This window comes from Ochotona princeps, unplaced genomic scaffold, assembly GCF_030435755.1.
Source record: "Ochotona princeps isolate mOchPri1 unplaced genomic scaffold, mOchPri1.hap1 HAP1_SCAFFOLD_2475, whole genome shotgun sequence".
Classification (NCBI taxonomy): Eukaryota; Metazoa; Chordata; class Mammalia; order Lagomorpha; family Ochotonidae; genus Ochotona; species Ochotona princeps.
Window position 1 is genome coordinate 19,459 of NW_026696334.1, and position 15,267 is coordinate 34,725.

The window sequence follows — 15,267 nt, forward strand, 5'->3', positions numbered from 1 at the left end:
CAGCTAGACAGCAGTAGCCGCTCAAGACGAGCTTGACGCTCCATAGAGACGCTTGGCGAAGAATAACAACGTTGAAGGAACGGTCGAGACCTCTCACGAAGCCCGGAGGAAAAAACCACGCTCGCAGCAGTTCTCTTCAACCCCTGTATTCAACGAGTTTTGAGCGGAGTAGAGAAGAACACAACAGAGAGCACGCTCCGCCCACAGCAGGTTAAAGTCTCGCGTCCGCAGTTGATACAGTCGTCTGCAGTCGAAACTCAAAATTGTTCAAGGTGCTGCCGGCCGGATATAGGGCTCTTCAACAGACGAGGTACGAGCAACGAATACACTCCGTGTTTGATTCCGGCCTTCACCAGTCACATGCAGCATGCTTATATTTCACAGGACCTCGGCAGGTAGTCTTTAAGAAACGAGTCTTTCTCGATGAAAAGGACGCCCTACCTGTGAGAGTCCACCAGAAGAAGCCGCACAAGCGTCTACCCGTACAAAATGAAGCATACGTGTACATGAGGCGTGCTCGAACAGCATTTGCAATATCACGAGTTAGGTGTTGTACAATATAGTCTGGAGGGGATTCATTCCGCAGCGGCCACTGCCGTAGGTGGTGCAGTGATTGATTGAGAGCACTGATGCATGTGAGACGCAGCTTTACGCGTGCTTTGGCCCGCCTTAAAAGAGCGCATCACTAATGGATAGCACTCCCAGCGTGCGCTGCTGCCTATCTTCTCGCCGCATTAGTGGTAGCAAGTAGGGACACACAACGAAGCGGCGGCATAATGCGTGACCCTCTTGCGTTCTGAGAGCTGTTCATTCTGTGGCCGAGGTCTCCGAGACCGACGCAGTCTTTGTTCCAGGCGGCTCTGTACCGTTGAACGTATTTAGGTTGTTGTACACTGAATCAAATTGTCTACACTGTTCAAAGATATCTCAGATTTTGAACGAACATTGAAGAGTGAGTGGACTGGCTGCTGAGGCGAGCGTAGATGCTGCGCTTGCATCAGGGCTACCATTAGCATCGTCTTCGAAGGCTTCATAAGGTTAGCAATTACGCCTCTATTGGCTACAGAGAGGCTATTTTTGACTAGTTGCCGTTCGATGCGGCAGGAAGGCGACAGGTCCAGATGCTGCTCGTGCAATATATGCGCCGCACGAAAGAGCCAGACGGCCGTCAAACAGGGGATATCACCCATTTAAATCTTCAGATTCGCTTAACGTGCACGAACGCACTCGCCCCCGCGCCCGCATTTCATAGATGATGAAAAGGCTCCATCAGGTTGACACTTGGCAATGCATCGCTCTCTGAGCAGAAGAAAGCCATTGATCGACACAGAGCTACCGTCGAATCTGAGTATTCGTGACTTAGCAATACGAAGCCGCCCAGCATGCGCATTGTCTTTCCATCCATTGTGTGTACAAGTGATCGCCCTGCTACTACTGACCAAAAGCCAGAGTGAAACTTTTGCATCTGTAAAGTTGTGTTGTGTAGCTTCAACGGGACTTTTTCAGATACGGAGAGATGGACAAGGATGCAAATTTCCAGCTTTGTAACAATGCTCTTGCCTACTATGCATCGACAGAGTGCCAGTGGCAAACCAGTTTTCCCTGTTTACATAGGCACTTAGTGCTTTAAACGAAGAATATTTTCGAGAGGCTATATTGTGCTCCAGCTATGAGAGTGTGATACCACATTCTATCCACAGATATCGAGTTCTTCTGTCACTTACTACCTACCGCATCATCGGCGGCAGAGTACGCGCCCCGGTCCTGCGGTTGCCATTACACCGTCACTGATTTACCTTGTTCTCCGTCATGCTGACGAAGGACGCTTCTTTAAAGGGGACAATACGGCGCTCGTCTCGGGGAAATTGTTTCATGCGACAACGGGCGAATGAAAATAAGCCAACGGGACGTCCGCCTACAGATATTATAAACGGTGGTGCGTAGAAGTATGCTTTCTCAGATAGCGGCCACTCCTCTTCCATTACATATGCTCTGAGCTCTTACTTATTGAACGAAGGAAGCATTTCCAGAAACGTTTGAAAAAGTGCTAGCTGTGGGGCGAGAAGGGGCATCAGATCTTCAGGGCAGGGACTGCAGTGGCAAATTTCCAAGATCTACCCTTCTGCTCTATTGTTATTACTTGGAACGGGGCGTTCGACAGTAAGTGAAAGTGGTGGGCCTCTGCTTCGGGGTATGCTGTGGCTGAAAGGGTAGCGTGCCACCCTTGCAATTCGCAGAGCGTAGCAGGCCCTTGGGTCCCACATACGTAGGCTGTGGCCGCTTGCCACGAGACTGCAAGTTGGCTTCCGTCTCATGTGGGAGTGTCAGCTTCAAGAGCTTGGTATGGAGTTTATACGGAAAAAGTGGGCGGCGGTGGGGGCGACAGTTTGTTTCGTGCTTTTCTGTGTTGTTTGTTGCTACCTTCGCCAAACGTGTTGCCACCCCATACTGTCTCCGAGAAGGCGGAGAGCTGCCGAAATGGTAATCGGACGAGACGCCTCCATCTAAGGAGCTGTACACGCCACATTTGCAGATTCATTTCTGGATACTTAGTACCGTATGTGCGCGCAGGCACAAGCCAAGCACTTGTTCTGTGTTTCGTAAATTTTACATTTCTTTGGAGAGAAGAGTACCTGTACCCTCGACAATTGCCTCAACGTGTTATCAATTTACTTCACCATCCTTTAAGTGAAGGCGAGATTGATGGACAGCAGAGGACCTAGTATGCTAGGAACGGGATGTCTCATTTCAGAATATCTACGCCGTGCGGCCTTGGACCGCTTCATACTATCTCGTACGCGATACTCCAACTGTATGTCGTGTGGGCGAAAGATGTGCCTTTACTGATTTAGGCTTTCAAAACGCCTCTCGCAGACTAACTCGGAGGTCCCTTGCACTCTCTTTGGTGAGGTATCAGTACATGCGTTCGAAGAAACATAGCTTGTCGTAAAGCCACACGGTTAGCCACTTACGGTGGCTTGAGTCCAGGCACGTCGTGCATTGTACACTACAAGTAACCGGCGTCTTCTTACCCGTCGCCTCCTTTCCAAAACACTAATCTGCGGCTTGTAGCACTTTCAATCTTGAGAATGGAACTCCTTACAAAGCAGAAGAGCGGCGTTGATTCGCTGACACCGTGTCTGCTGCCAGAAGCACACCGCCACTTTCGTATGCGCGAGGAGCAGCTACTAGAGCTGGAAAGACAGTCCGAGGAGAAGAGGCAACGAACACCGCACACGGTAGAACAAAAATCGCAAAAACGCCGACGGGTTACTCTCTCCAGTGGAAGAGCAAACAGAATTCCCAATCGCTCTTCACCTGCACGTCCGTATTCAGCCTCACCCCCCATTACGCGAGAGTGAGGGATCAAGCAGAATCTCATATGACCATCAAGACGTACGGGATAAAAGCAGCAGCGTTCGACGCGCCGAAACTGCGGGCGGAAAGTGCTCTTCTGTTCATGCTTGTGAGAATGAACTTCCCCGTAAGTGCTCACAAGCGTCAACACCACTACCCGCCGCGGACGCTAACGCCGCTGCAAGAGGAGCCCAGAAACACAACAAAGAATATGCTAAGGTACGAGAGGCCGTTTTGAAAGACCCCTACGTGTCATGCGAATTATTTGGCAGCAGTATTCGCGAGGAGTACAGTGCGATATTTCGTGCGGGGAGAGAAGCTGTGAGTGAGGATTTGTGCAGGCCAGACAGCACGAGTCGCAACAGAGAGGCCCTTGTGGCTGCATTAGAAGCGCAGCATGACAGATTGCTCGCGTTGCAGCAAGAGCTGTCCGCCCGCCTCAAGGAAACACAGAGCCTTACCGAAGAACTTTTCGAATGCAGAAGCCAGAAACAGACCCTCGAACGCGAGAATGAGAAGTTGATGGAGAAAGTCGGGCAGTTAGCAACCCAAGCTCAGCGCGCGGAAAGCTCGCACGCTGAAGTGCTTGGCAAGCTGGAAGCGTTGGAGAAAGCAGTTACTGATTTGACTGCGGAAAACAACAAGTAGGAAGAGTGTAGCGGGGATGCACGCTTACCGTGGTGCTCTGAGTGGTAGCTGCCGGCGACTTGTTATCCGGTGGGAACGCAGCTTTCAACGGCTTATCCTGACATTATGCAGATGGCCAGTTCTCGATACGTCGATTTCGGTAGTGAAGGCAGGCGAATGTTGCTTATGTTGCCTTGTCATCATCTGCACGGCAGAAGAAGTTGTCAATTCTAGGTAAACGTGTAGAGACAATCTAGCCTAGAGACATAATACGCGCACCAACCTAATGGCAAGGCTAAGCTTCTGATGACTGCTGAAATCCACCAGCTGACCCGAGCGGTTGGTAGTGCGAGGAGAGACACCACTGTCAGCGTGAGCCACCTACACATAACGTCTGCAAGCGACGGGGTTTCTGTTCAAGCGACACACGCGGCGTGCGTACAATTGTGGAGCTCCGTCCAGATGAATCTTTCCGCTCTCTTCCTAGGTGTGCGATAGCACGCGGGGCACTCGGAAGCTCTGTAGGTTCAACGTCGGAATGCAGAACTGCGGACACGTCATCGTTTTGCGTGTTGCATCCACATGTTTGCTTTCACCATACGTATGCTCTCACACGTTCGCATCTAATGTCCGGCTGCGGAATCGCGTCTTCCGCTTGATATTCATCGACACCGTCAGTATTTGAAAGAGATGCGATGACTCAGGCTTGCATTCAGCTAGTGTGGCGACGTTCTACAAGGAGGGGAACAGAGCGCGTTCGCACAGCCTTTGATGTCTCATGTGCACAGTAGTTGTTGCTTTCCCTGTCAACTCGTGTACTAGGCTCACCAAATCAGCGCAGAAATGCGCTTCAGAATTGAAGGCAAAAGAGGGCCATTTGCAGCGCGTAACGGATGAGGCAGCCGGCATGAGAGAGATGCTGAAAGACTATAAAAACAAGACGAAGGACTCTTCGTCTCCCTTGCAAAAAGAGTGCGAAAAGCTGAATGCTGAAAACAAGCGCCTACTGAGCGAGCGAAACGAACTGGTTCAGGGATTTAAGAAGCAGATGAGGCTTATTGACGTTCTCAAAAGACAAAAAGCGCACATGGAAGCCGCCCGGCTGCTCAGCTTCTCCGAAGAGGAGTTTCTTAGGATGCTGCGCATAGAGTAAACGCATGTATACACACACCGGATTCCACAGGACCTGCGAAACTCTCAGCTCAGCCCTGAAAAAGTTCACTTCGATGTCTTACAAAGTGGATAGGGTGGCCGCCGTTTTGAGGATCAAGCCGTACGCTGAATCCTCTCAGTGGGCTCGAGTTGTTGACTTGCAAAAATGGGTCGAACAACGTGCGAATTGCGTGCGCCGGGCTGTTCTCCGATGGTGCGTGTACGTGTTCTGACAGCCGCAACATGCGTACGTGGCTTGAAGAAAACCTCTTAGCAGAAGCGCGACCGCACTGCAGTGAAAGAGTGGATGACTGCAGAGATATATTACATGCGTGCGTGGCTTGGAGAAAACCTCCCAAGCAGAAACGCGACCGCACTGCAGTGAAAGAGTGGATAACTGCGCATATATATTGGAAGCGAATGTGCCTTGATGAAGTCACATGTGTTTGGTGAAGTGAAAAGTATCCAAAGGAGTCGCAATAGTGTGCCTCTTTGAGCACGGCTGGCACACATAGAGTTCCGCAGTAGGTGTGCCTGGGTAGATGCATGGGTGCAAATAACGCCTTTACCGCGTGCCTGTGGTCCTCTGCGTGTTACCTTTGTTCCGCCGACGCCCGCCGCTACAAGCGTAAAGTACTTTAGCACACAAGAGGTCGCCACGCGCTGATCTTGAACTTGCTTATCTCAGAACAGATAATGACCATGAGGCCCGGTGTGTCAGTGTACCGTGCCAACTCAGTCGCCCAAGTGAAAAGGGGCCTATCTCCCTGACGAAATGGATGCGGCCGAAAGGCTCCCATGCAACCTCGACACCAGCAACCACACGCAAGTCGTACCGCTAGGGGTACACGGCGGTAGACAGCCGCGACAACTCCCAAGCATCTCCGAAATTAGCTGGACGCCATTTCACAGGTGAACTACCCGTTCATACATAACGTCTCCTACGAGCGGAGCAGCCAGAAAAGTCGATATATTGCTTTCAATTCTAGGGAAGTCTGCATTGATGGGCCACAGGGTCCGCCGAAGGTGTTGGGAGCACATATTTACATACGTGTGTGTCGGACTATCATCCGACTGCACGCAATCCCCCATTGACATATCCGGAAAATATTCCGGATAGCTTTCCGGACGTACATGCGAAGTGATGAGGGGCATACCCGGGTCCTTGCGTATGGACCACCACCACCAAGTCTAAATACGCTTAGGGAGCAAGCGCATGTACTCTACGTACACATATGGGAGCCTGCGGGGACCCCGCACATGGCTGCAAGCGTGTGCGCCGTACCGTACAGTCCGGCCACGAAGGCTTACTTTACACATAAAACTTAATCCACGCCAATGTTGCTTTTGGGAGGCAAGTAGCTCCTGTGAATCTTCGGCAGAGCCTCTGTGCGATTAGGAGTGTACGTGTGCATGCCTACGCACTTGGGCAACATCCCTTCTCAAGCTATTCATTCATCCTTCTACCAAATTGTTGAATCACATAAGGTAAATACAGAGCCTTTTTATTCACATTATCTCTCTAAATACACTAGAGGACGCACCAAGGAAAGCCTTCCTCTTTTATCAACCGTAGTGGCAAGCAAGGCCTCTCCCGCTCGACTACTCAAGCTATGCGGGCACTCGTAGGTGTAGTCGTGTCCGTCGGAGATTGACACTTCTCTTCCAGCGCACTATCAGCGTAGTACCACTCTGCAATATACGGGTGGCACTGCGGTCTTGTAGTCGGAGTATCTGGACGCCTCCTCTTGGAGGAGAAGTTGCTCTGAGGCTCTAGTCGACTGAAGGCACAGTCCATTGTACTACATGACAGCATGCTCTGAGACCTCCCGTAGTCTCCACGGTTGAGTTCCAGCTTCTTTGACCTTCGAAAGGGCACTAGGGGTTCAGTTAGCTTCTAGTTCAACGCACAGAAGAGCGCGGGCAAGTGTCCGCAGAGAGCCACTCACACGGAGATCTCCAGTAGCGACAGCTAAAGCAGGGCTCCTGTCTTTGTTGAGAATGCCAAGCCACACCTCTCTGGTAGTTGTCGCGACGACGTCGGCGGTTTTTTCGCACGGCCACTTCTGATAAGCGATGCCTCTACGGTAATGGACGCATGCGTGCTCGTCTACGTCTGTAAAATGAAATTCTAAAACACATTCTAAATTATGTGCCCGCTCCGGGACAAGGCGTACGGGGAGCAGCTCGAACACTTGTTGCATCGTAAGCTTTGATAGAGTTTGCCGTTTTTGCGAGTCGCTTAGGCGCAGTTCTGCATGCCCTTCTGACTCCAGGGCGGCTGTGAGAAACCAGTTACGACCTGAGCCCGCATAGAAAGAGAAAGGGCAAAGACATCAGTCACAGCTCCGCGGATTCATTGTCCTGATAGATTCATAATTGACGACACAGGCGCTCCAGACGATAGTACGTTGCTGGGGGTAGCCGTTGCATCGTCTACTATGCCAGGAAGATCAAATGCTACAGAAAGAAGACCTGTATGGCAGTATTTCGTATACGCATGTGGTGCACTTAACGCTGCGAGGATGCACACAGGATTCTTCAGCAAGGACACAGCTGCGCAGAAGCATTACGAGAACGCGGTGACATTAGAGTAGACACAAAACAGGATGCAGTGTAAATGGCCATTTACGACAATGTTGAGGGGCTAGTAAGCAAGCGTCGGTGAGTGCGAGGCAGACTTGATGGAACTTGCCTTGAAATACTTAATTATACTGGTGACCGCTCTTCAGGAAAGACTCAAAACGGAACGACACGCGCTGCTAGTTGCGCAGTACCCGTCTGTTTGGTGGAGAGTTACAAAGAACGGGTTGCGAACATTTCCGCAACAGCTCCGATGAGGGTGTATAGCGCCTTCAACGTACTTAGCCTATCCAATATACAGGTCGCGACGGGGTGAACACCGGCCCCGGTCGCTGTGCTGTGAAGATGGCACGCCACGAACACACATATCAAGTGGTGGAAGGGCACACCTTACGCACCGCCTTGCAGAATGCTAAACTGTTCGAACGGGGGGCAGCGCACGTGCTAACATGCCCTAGTGTGTGCTGTCCGAGAACGACATGCGCGCACAGAGAATTGCTTGCGTAGTCAATTCATGCGGCACAAAGTGTTCTACTTCCGCGGTCGGAAGTGCCAAAGCGTCTGCAGGTGCTTGAACAACCGGATTCGAAGCTGCAAAGCAAGTACACTTGTGCCTATAGAGCTTTTTATTCCTGCTGCGTCATACAAAATGGCAGATTCTTTCAGCAAACCCATCCAGCTCAGGGAAAAAGCACATTGCAAGCGGGCTTACCGGTAGCGGCCTGCTGTTTCGCTGCTGCTGCCCTGAGCGCAAGTATTTTTAAAGTTTTTGCCTCCGTTGAAGCGGGTGCGACGTGATGAGCAGCGCTAGCAAATTCTAAAGCCCTCTGCACGTGACCCTCTCGCAGGTTCTTCAAAGCATGTGCAAGAAGGTTTTGCACGTTTCCAGCAAGACTGAGAAAAGTTTCCGCTTTTTCCTGGGTACTTGCGACAGCTAGATCTTCGGGATTGCCGCTGAACCAACCCATGTAGTGCGTGAAGATTGCTTTGACTGCCCAGGGCACGGTGCCGTAGAAAGGCTGTAAGAAGGGGTGGGACTCCAGGTGTGGAGGCAACTTCACCATATGTGCGATGTCATTGGCGTAGTATCCTTTGTTCATATACCGTAAGGTTTGGTCGTGTATGAACTGAATAGCGTCTCTGTACGCAAGCAGTGTCGACGCTATGTATTCCCGGCCCGTCAATGGGCGCGTGTGGCCGAGAACGAGGAACTCCGGCTTTAGAGAGCGCATCATATCGAGAGAGGCAACCCAGTAGCTGCAGTCCCGTGTCTCTGTGCCTCGAATAGCGTAAATGTTGGGCATCGATTTGTATACGTTGTCTGCCCCGATAAGCACTTTCTTTTCAGGCAGCCAAACCAACAGCTGGTCTTTGCTTTCGCCTGGCGCGTGAATTAACTCCAGTTGCATGCCTGCCAAGTCGAGCTTCTTTCGTTCATCGTACATGATGTGTGTAGGCAAAACAGTGCCTATTTCTTCTCCACTATTGTAGCGAAGGGCCGGGCCAATGCCAGCATTCACAAAGTCGTACTTCTTCACGAACACTCCGAACTGCCGCATTGATCGCCTATAGGTGATACCTGCGGTAAGTGTGAATACTTTACTCATTTCAGCGTGTGTAAGCCAGTGCGCGTGGACCTCCGTGTCAGGCTGGACAACGGCCGCTGCTCCGAATACGTGATCTGTGTGAAAATGCGTGTATATAATAGCTTTCAAAGGAGGCGGACGCTCTAGTAGTCGAGTACCATGGAATCTTCTTGTCTTCTTCTTGTATTTGCAAAGCAGCGTCGTACACGTTTGACTGAGCAGACTTCCTCCCACCCTGCCTTTGCCATGACCTGGGGCACGGTCAGGCCTATGGCTCCTGAACAGCCGTCCGCTCTTTGCACACGTGATTCCGTTCCTACGCCGAAACGGAAAACTCATGCTGTCAATGACACCGCTACACAAGCCCCGGTCTTCGCGTCTCCGGCAAGTAGCACCACCTGCCCTGCTCAATCCTCTTTTCCTTGTCTCTGACAACTCCAGCCATGCCCGCCAAACAGCTTCCATAGCCGCGGTGCTTTCCATTGTGTCTACCAATATGATACCCTCCGGAGCATTGATGATGACGCAATTAGCCAGTCCAAATCCGACCGCTACGTGTACACCCTCAGTTACTTGTATAATCTCTTTCTTGAATTCTTCTGAGTGTTTCCGCAGCGCTTCAGTTGCGGGGACACGCCCAAGACCATACTGCGGAAACTCTTGTCGTAATTCTTTAGCGGTGGGCAGCGCTGGCATTGTCCAGTGATTTTTCTCTGGCGACGAAGACAACCATTCTGGCACCCACCTTCCAGTGTGCGGCAGCCCCACGCTACACAACGAAGCTGCCCACAAACCTAATTTGGATATCTCTCCTACGGGCTCCAGAAGAAAAAAGACGAGGCGGCCCCCTAACTCGGATATCAAAATCTCTATAGCGGCGCCCACTTTCGAAAGAAAACCAAACTCTTTGCATTTCTGCAGCAGCCCTCCTTCTGAAGGACGTACGTAGACTCCACGCGAGCAAGCCTCTCGAAAAAGAGGAGGGAGAACGACTGCAAAGAGAAGGATGGCCACCGCAGACAGCAGCGTGACTCTCAGTCGGTTTTTACGCTTCTTGCTCGAAAGATTACCAATGAGATGTGCGGCTAGCCGCTCTAGGCGAGCCGCCTTGTAGTTCCTAGGTGCCTTTTCGCGTAGCGGTGCCTGAACCTCAGCGTAGGGGATTGTGGCCTGACGACCCCTGTAGGTGAAAGAAGTCGGGAGCTGAGGCAGTGGATCTTTCTCCGAAATACCCTCTTCCTTTCCCCGCGAAGTGATCCCTGCATGGTAAGGAGAAGTATCTTGAGTTTTCAAAGGAGCGTGCGCCGGAGAGTGGGAGAAAGAGCGACTGTCTGGGCACACTTGTTCACCAATCTTGGTAAGAAAACTTGAAGGGCTTTTTGACTGCGCGGCTCCTGAAGACTGCACGCCCCGATGGCGTCTAAAAGGCGAAGAGGAAAGTTCAGACCTTTTACACATGTCCGCAGCTTCGTCCAGTGCTTCTCCACTGTGCTTCTCGTTGGACGAATTCTGCACTCCTGCTGTCATCTTCACAGAAGTGCCGGCATCGGAGCATACGTCATCTTCTGCTTTCTTAGAACAGGAAGTGTCTCGTGAACCAAGCGAAGGGGGAGACCACGAAGGGGAGCACCAAGACACTGGAGACCAAGAAGAATCATCGTGTGAGTCTCGAGGTTTCTCAAGCGTCTCTGTTTCCGGGTGGGCCGTTCCAGAGCAAGCTCTCCTCGTCCTGTATTGTGGACGCGTTGGCGCGCTCTGTTCATTCATTTTGAAGCTCTCGTTTTTCTCACACCCCGGTAGGAGGAGTATGGCGCATCAAATGTGCTCTCAGGTTCTAGTCAGTTAGTCAGAACTCGAAAAGAGCGTTATTTAGTTACAGCCTAAAAAGGCACACGCTTCGATACAATACGGTGTGCATCGCTTGACGATCCTGCAAAAGCTGTAGACCCACCAGCAGCCTATTTATGATAGTAGTGAATTTTAGAGCTGTTGGCACTAGAAGCACACGAAGGATATCGCAGAAGACCGGTAGCACACGTTTGCCGACAATCCCCCCGTTTGAACTGTAACGCTAGTTCATCTTTCAGACACGCACAAGCGGATACACGCCTTGTATGGGTTACTACAGTGGACGGCAGTGAGAGGACAGAGTGCCTTGTCAAGTGCAAAATTGGACAAAACATAAATATGTATGTGGCGGCGCTCGCCTCGACTAAAAAACTCTGTGTGAACTTGAGCTACCCTCTCACGTGTATTCCCCAATAGCCGCACGCATCAGCCTGAAAGCTCCCCGTCCAAGCATTTGCGAGATATAATTGCCACACACCCCCCTATATCCGCCACGTACCACACGCACAATTTCCAGTGGTGCTGTGCGTAAGCGGCATCAACTCAGCGCTGCTAGGAGCGCTTTGTATCTGCAGTCAACGTCTCTGTCAGCGAGGAGGTGCGATAAAGTATTCTGTGGCGGCATTTCAGAGAGAGTCGGTATTAGAGTGTGCCCCACTTACAAGCATGCACCGTATCAATTCCCGCTGCAAGTGAATATCAGAAAGCTTTCCGAAGACTATGCTAGGAGATCAGATTTGTGCAGAAACCTTGCCCTCGCCGGACTCTGGTGAACGGAATAGCAGAGAAAAAGCATACACCATACCCGCGTAGAGGCCAGGGCCTGCTCAGGGTAGGTCGAGCACCGGTCTCGATGCTATCGATCTGACAACCTGTACGGACCAAGTGGACCGGGGGTCACACTCACCATACTCTGTACTTCTGTTAGCGTGCATGTACACCATTCTGGCACTCTGAAACTACCGTTGTTCTCGGCAAAGTAGGGGGGTATTTACGAAAAAGTGGCTCCTGCTATCATCACATGATGACGAGAATGCACCGACTCTCAGGGCTGAGAACAATATGCTGGCACGAAGGACGACAAGAGCAAACTACGCCGGATTCTGGTGGGCGACGAGACACATTTGTGAAAAGGAGGCACGACTTTTGAAGTCTTTTCCATTTCACTTGAGAACTAAATGAAATAAAGCCTGCTAGTGGATCGTAACTAGTGGTCCCCGCTGGGGGCCTCCTGGGAAGTTTGAAGCGAATCGCACAAAATGCGTTGACGCTGAAAACACATTTGTATGCAGCGTCAAGCTGGGGCAGAACCCAGGAAAAACACATACAAAAAGCACTCTCGAGCTATACTGCACGTGAGCCTTTCGACAGAAAGCGGTATACACCTTCCACTGACTTGCAGTTATTCGCTGCAGGGGGCTGCAGGCCCTTCCCACAAGTTGTGCCCGCCGGCAACCCAAGTGCCGCTGCGTTGTTGGGTTTGCTGTTGCAGCGCTGCAGGGGTGACCTGCAATACGCCCGTTCACACGTGTGTCCAATGCTGTGGTCACACTAGATTACAGCATGTCCTTCCCACGAGGCCTATTCAGCCTTCTTCATCCATTAAACATTACTGACACTTCGAAGTAGCAGCCCCGGCGCGAAACGTTTCTCCACAGCAGGCGAGTCTATGTTCCACCTCGCGACGTTGTCGTTTCGGGCGAAGCAGGAAAGAAACACGTCTTGATTACTCAGCAAGAGGTTGTGTATTTGAGGCTTGTGTCACTATTGAAGCTTACTTGTCAAAACAAGCGTCCTTGGCTGCTAGTTCATGGCAGCATTTATATAGAGCGTCCGCGTGCTCATACGGGTGTTGTGCAGTTCTCAGAACTGCCCTACAGCGAAATATACCTTCAAGGGAATCAGAGACTGCGTACCTTTCATCCCTCATGTAGGGCTCTTTTTGTGAACTGTGCGTCTGGCACAGAAATAACTCTCTTACCGTAGTATATACTTATGGAACACCGCCTTACGTCACGGCGCGGCTGGAGTCACACTTCATTCAGCGGCCTCAGTATAAATGTGCGTACACTTTGTTAGGGAACGCCCCTGCTTCTTCTTTTGGGACATCCAAACAACTGCAGAAGGTGCTTCGTGGCGAAGGCAGGGACGCCTTAACTCTGTGCATCCGACTTGTAGCCATCGACGCTGTGGTACAGGGTCACGAATAAAGCTCACAGAATAAGCTGGGATGGGGGCAGAGGAAGGAAGATAATTCAGGTGTCTATCTGATAACGTACGTTTAGGACTGCATATCGTGGCTCACCCTCCAGTGTGCTCTGGCAGACCGTGCGCTCCAGCGTCAAGTGCGCTGCACCGGCCGACCTGCTAGGATGGCTTCTAACCAAGGAAGAGCTCTCCAGCACAATAACGGTTGCCGTAGCTTTGAATGGACCGTCAGACACTTGGAACATCTCACTGGTGGAGCAGACGGATGCTGACACTTCACGCATACCCGGAGGTCCAGCGCTTACCTGCACATTAGTAAAACTTTTGATGTAAATGTTTTGATCCGTAAGCAGCTGAAGTGAAGTCGAGAGCGAGGCGCTGCTCAGGTAGCTCCGACTGCTCAGAAACGAGGCACTCCACTTTCAATAAATATGAGCATTCTCCTAGATATGTCGTAAAGGTGGCCTGTGTCTTCGTTTCTCGTCGACAGCGGCTGTGCAAGAACGCTACGTGGAGGGGCTGTCCTCTCAATAGGCCGCTCTTTTGTACCGACACTGCGTACAAGCAGGAATATGTAACACAGCTCGGGTTCGACCAGGAAAGAAGTACCTTGTGCATTTACCACTCTCTACTCTGATCCGTAGTCCAGGTGCGAAAAAGTTATGCCCGCTCTGTGATTGATGAATGACGTATTACTTCAGACGCGCAAGCACCTATTCCATGTTTCACCAGCCTTCGCAGCGCTTCATTTTAGACATCAGCACCCGTCGGCGTCCATGAGTGATCTCCCAAATCAGGGACCTTCCTCACGCCGTGCAAACATGACATATCGAGAAGTCAAGATGGTCAACGGTAAAAAGTGACACGCTCGTCTTCCCTTCGTGGTGTCTCTTTGTATGCCTACGCTACCACTTATGCAAGTGTCGCTCGACCCGGCAGACAGCTTCGTGTATAACTGCTGGTGCTCCGTCGAGTGGTTTGTATCGATGGCTCATGCTGCGTTCAATTAGTTCGAAAGAGTGTTGGGTTTACAATCAGCTCAAGCTCCTCAAGGACAGCTGACGCTTTGAACAGGTCATCTCACCGAGCGGCGGTGAAATGACGCACGCGAACGTGCAACAAAAATGTAACTTTGCTGGAGCTAGAACGCTAAGTGCACTCCACGTCACCCTGTAGTGATAAAAAAAAGCTGCACCTGCCGCGGACTGTGGCAGAGTTGGCAAGTACACTCTCTATATGATCGCAGTTGTCGCACCTAGAGGCCCTCCACAAGAGTCCAGTGAGGAGACTCTATGCAGGAGCGGCCAATGCAGCAACCTGAAACAGAGTTTGTCCGTAGAATATCTACCAAGCAAGTTCTATGCCCGCATAGACTTGACAGGTGTCTCGTGCCGTTAGCTGCTCTGTGGCAGTAAGAGTCTGGTGTTTCATGCTTAAACGTCGCCACCTGCACTGAGCCGGTGCCGCGGCAAGCCCTTGCCATGCTGTTCGCTTTGCTGTGTGATTAACGTTCATGCGCTGGTGATACAACCAGTAGTGCAGTGTTTCCCTGTGTGCATCTTTCTAATGCATTTGAGCCAACGGTTCCGAGGTATAAAACTTCAGGTTTTTGAGGCACAGTCGCGAACATACCTGCTCACACGTTCAGATGAATTCGAAAGGACGACAGTCACCTGGATGGCTCCCCCCATCGAAATCTTAAGTCAAGGCAGAAGCGGCATGCTCCGCCATTCTGCAAACCGGTTTTATTGTGCCTGTGCGAAAAGCTGCCTCTGACTGTGCGCATTTCCTGATAGAGTGTCTCTTTTCCGTACAGCACCGACCTGCAGCGTAGCGCGTAGCCACGAAGAGGCAACAGAGAGGCCCAAAGACTATGCTGGACTGCCTTCTGTGATCGATTATACGC

At 51.3% G+C, this 15,267-nt stretch overlaps 1 protein-coding gene across 1 annotated transcript; it reads right to left on the reverse strand.

Annotated features, from left to right (window-relative positions):
• Window positions 1–7,022: 7,022 nt before the first annotated feature.
• On the reverse strand, window positions 7,023–12,097 carry LOC131478827 (linear primary-alkylsulfatase-like). Its single transcript, XM_058659392.1, has 5 exons — window positions 12,061–12,097; window positions 9,742–10,942; window positions 9,626–9,639; window positions 8,432–9,448; window positions 7,023–7,438 (listed from the first exon to the last, which is right to left on the reverse strand). The coding sequence occupies exons 1-5, from the start codon at window positions 12,095–12,097 to the stop codon at window positions 7,023–7,025; spliced, it is 2,685 nt and encodes an 894-aa protein (XP_058515375.1).
• Between the last annotated feature and the right edge of the window lie 3,170 nt (window positions 12,098–15,267).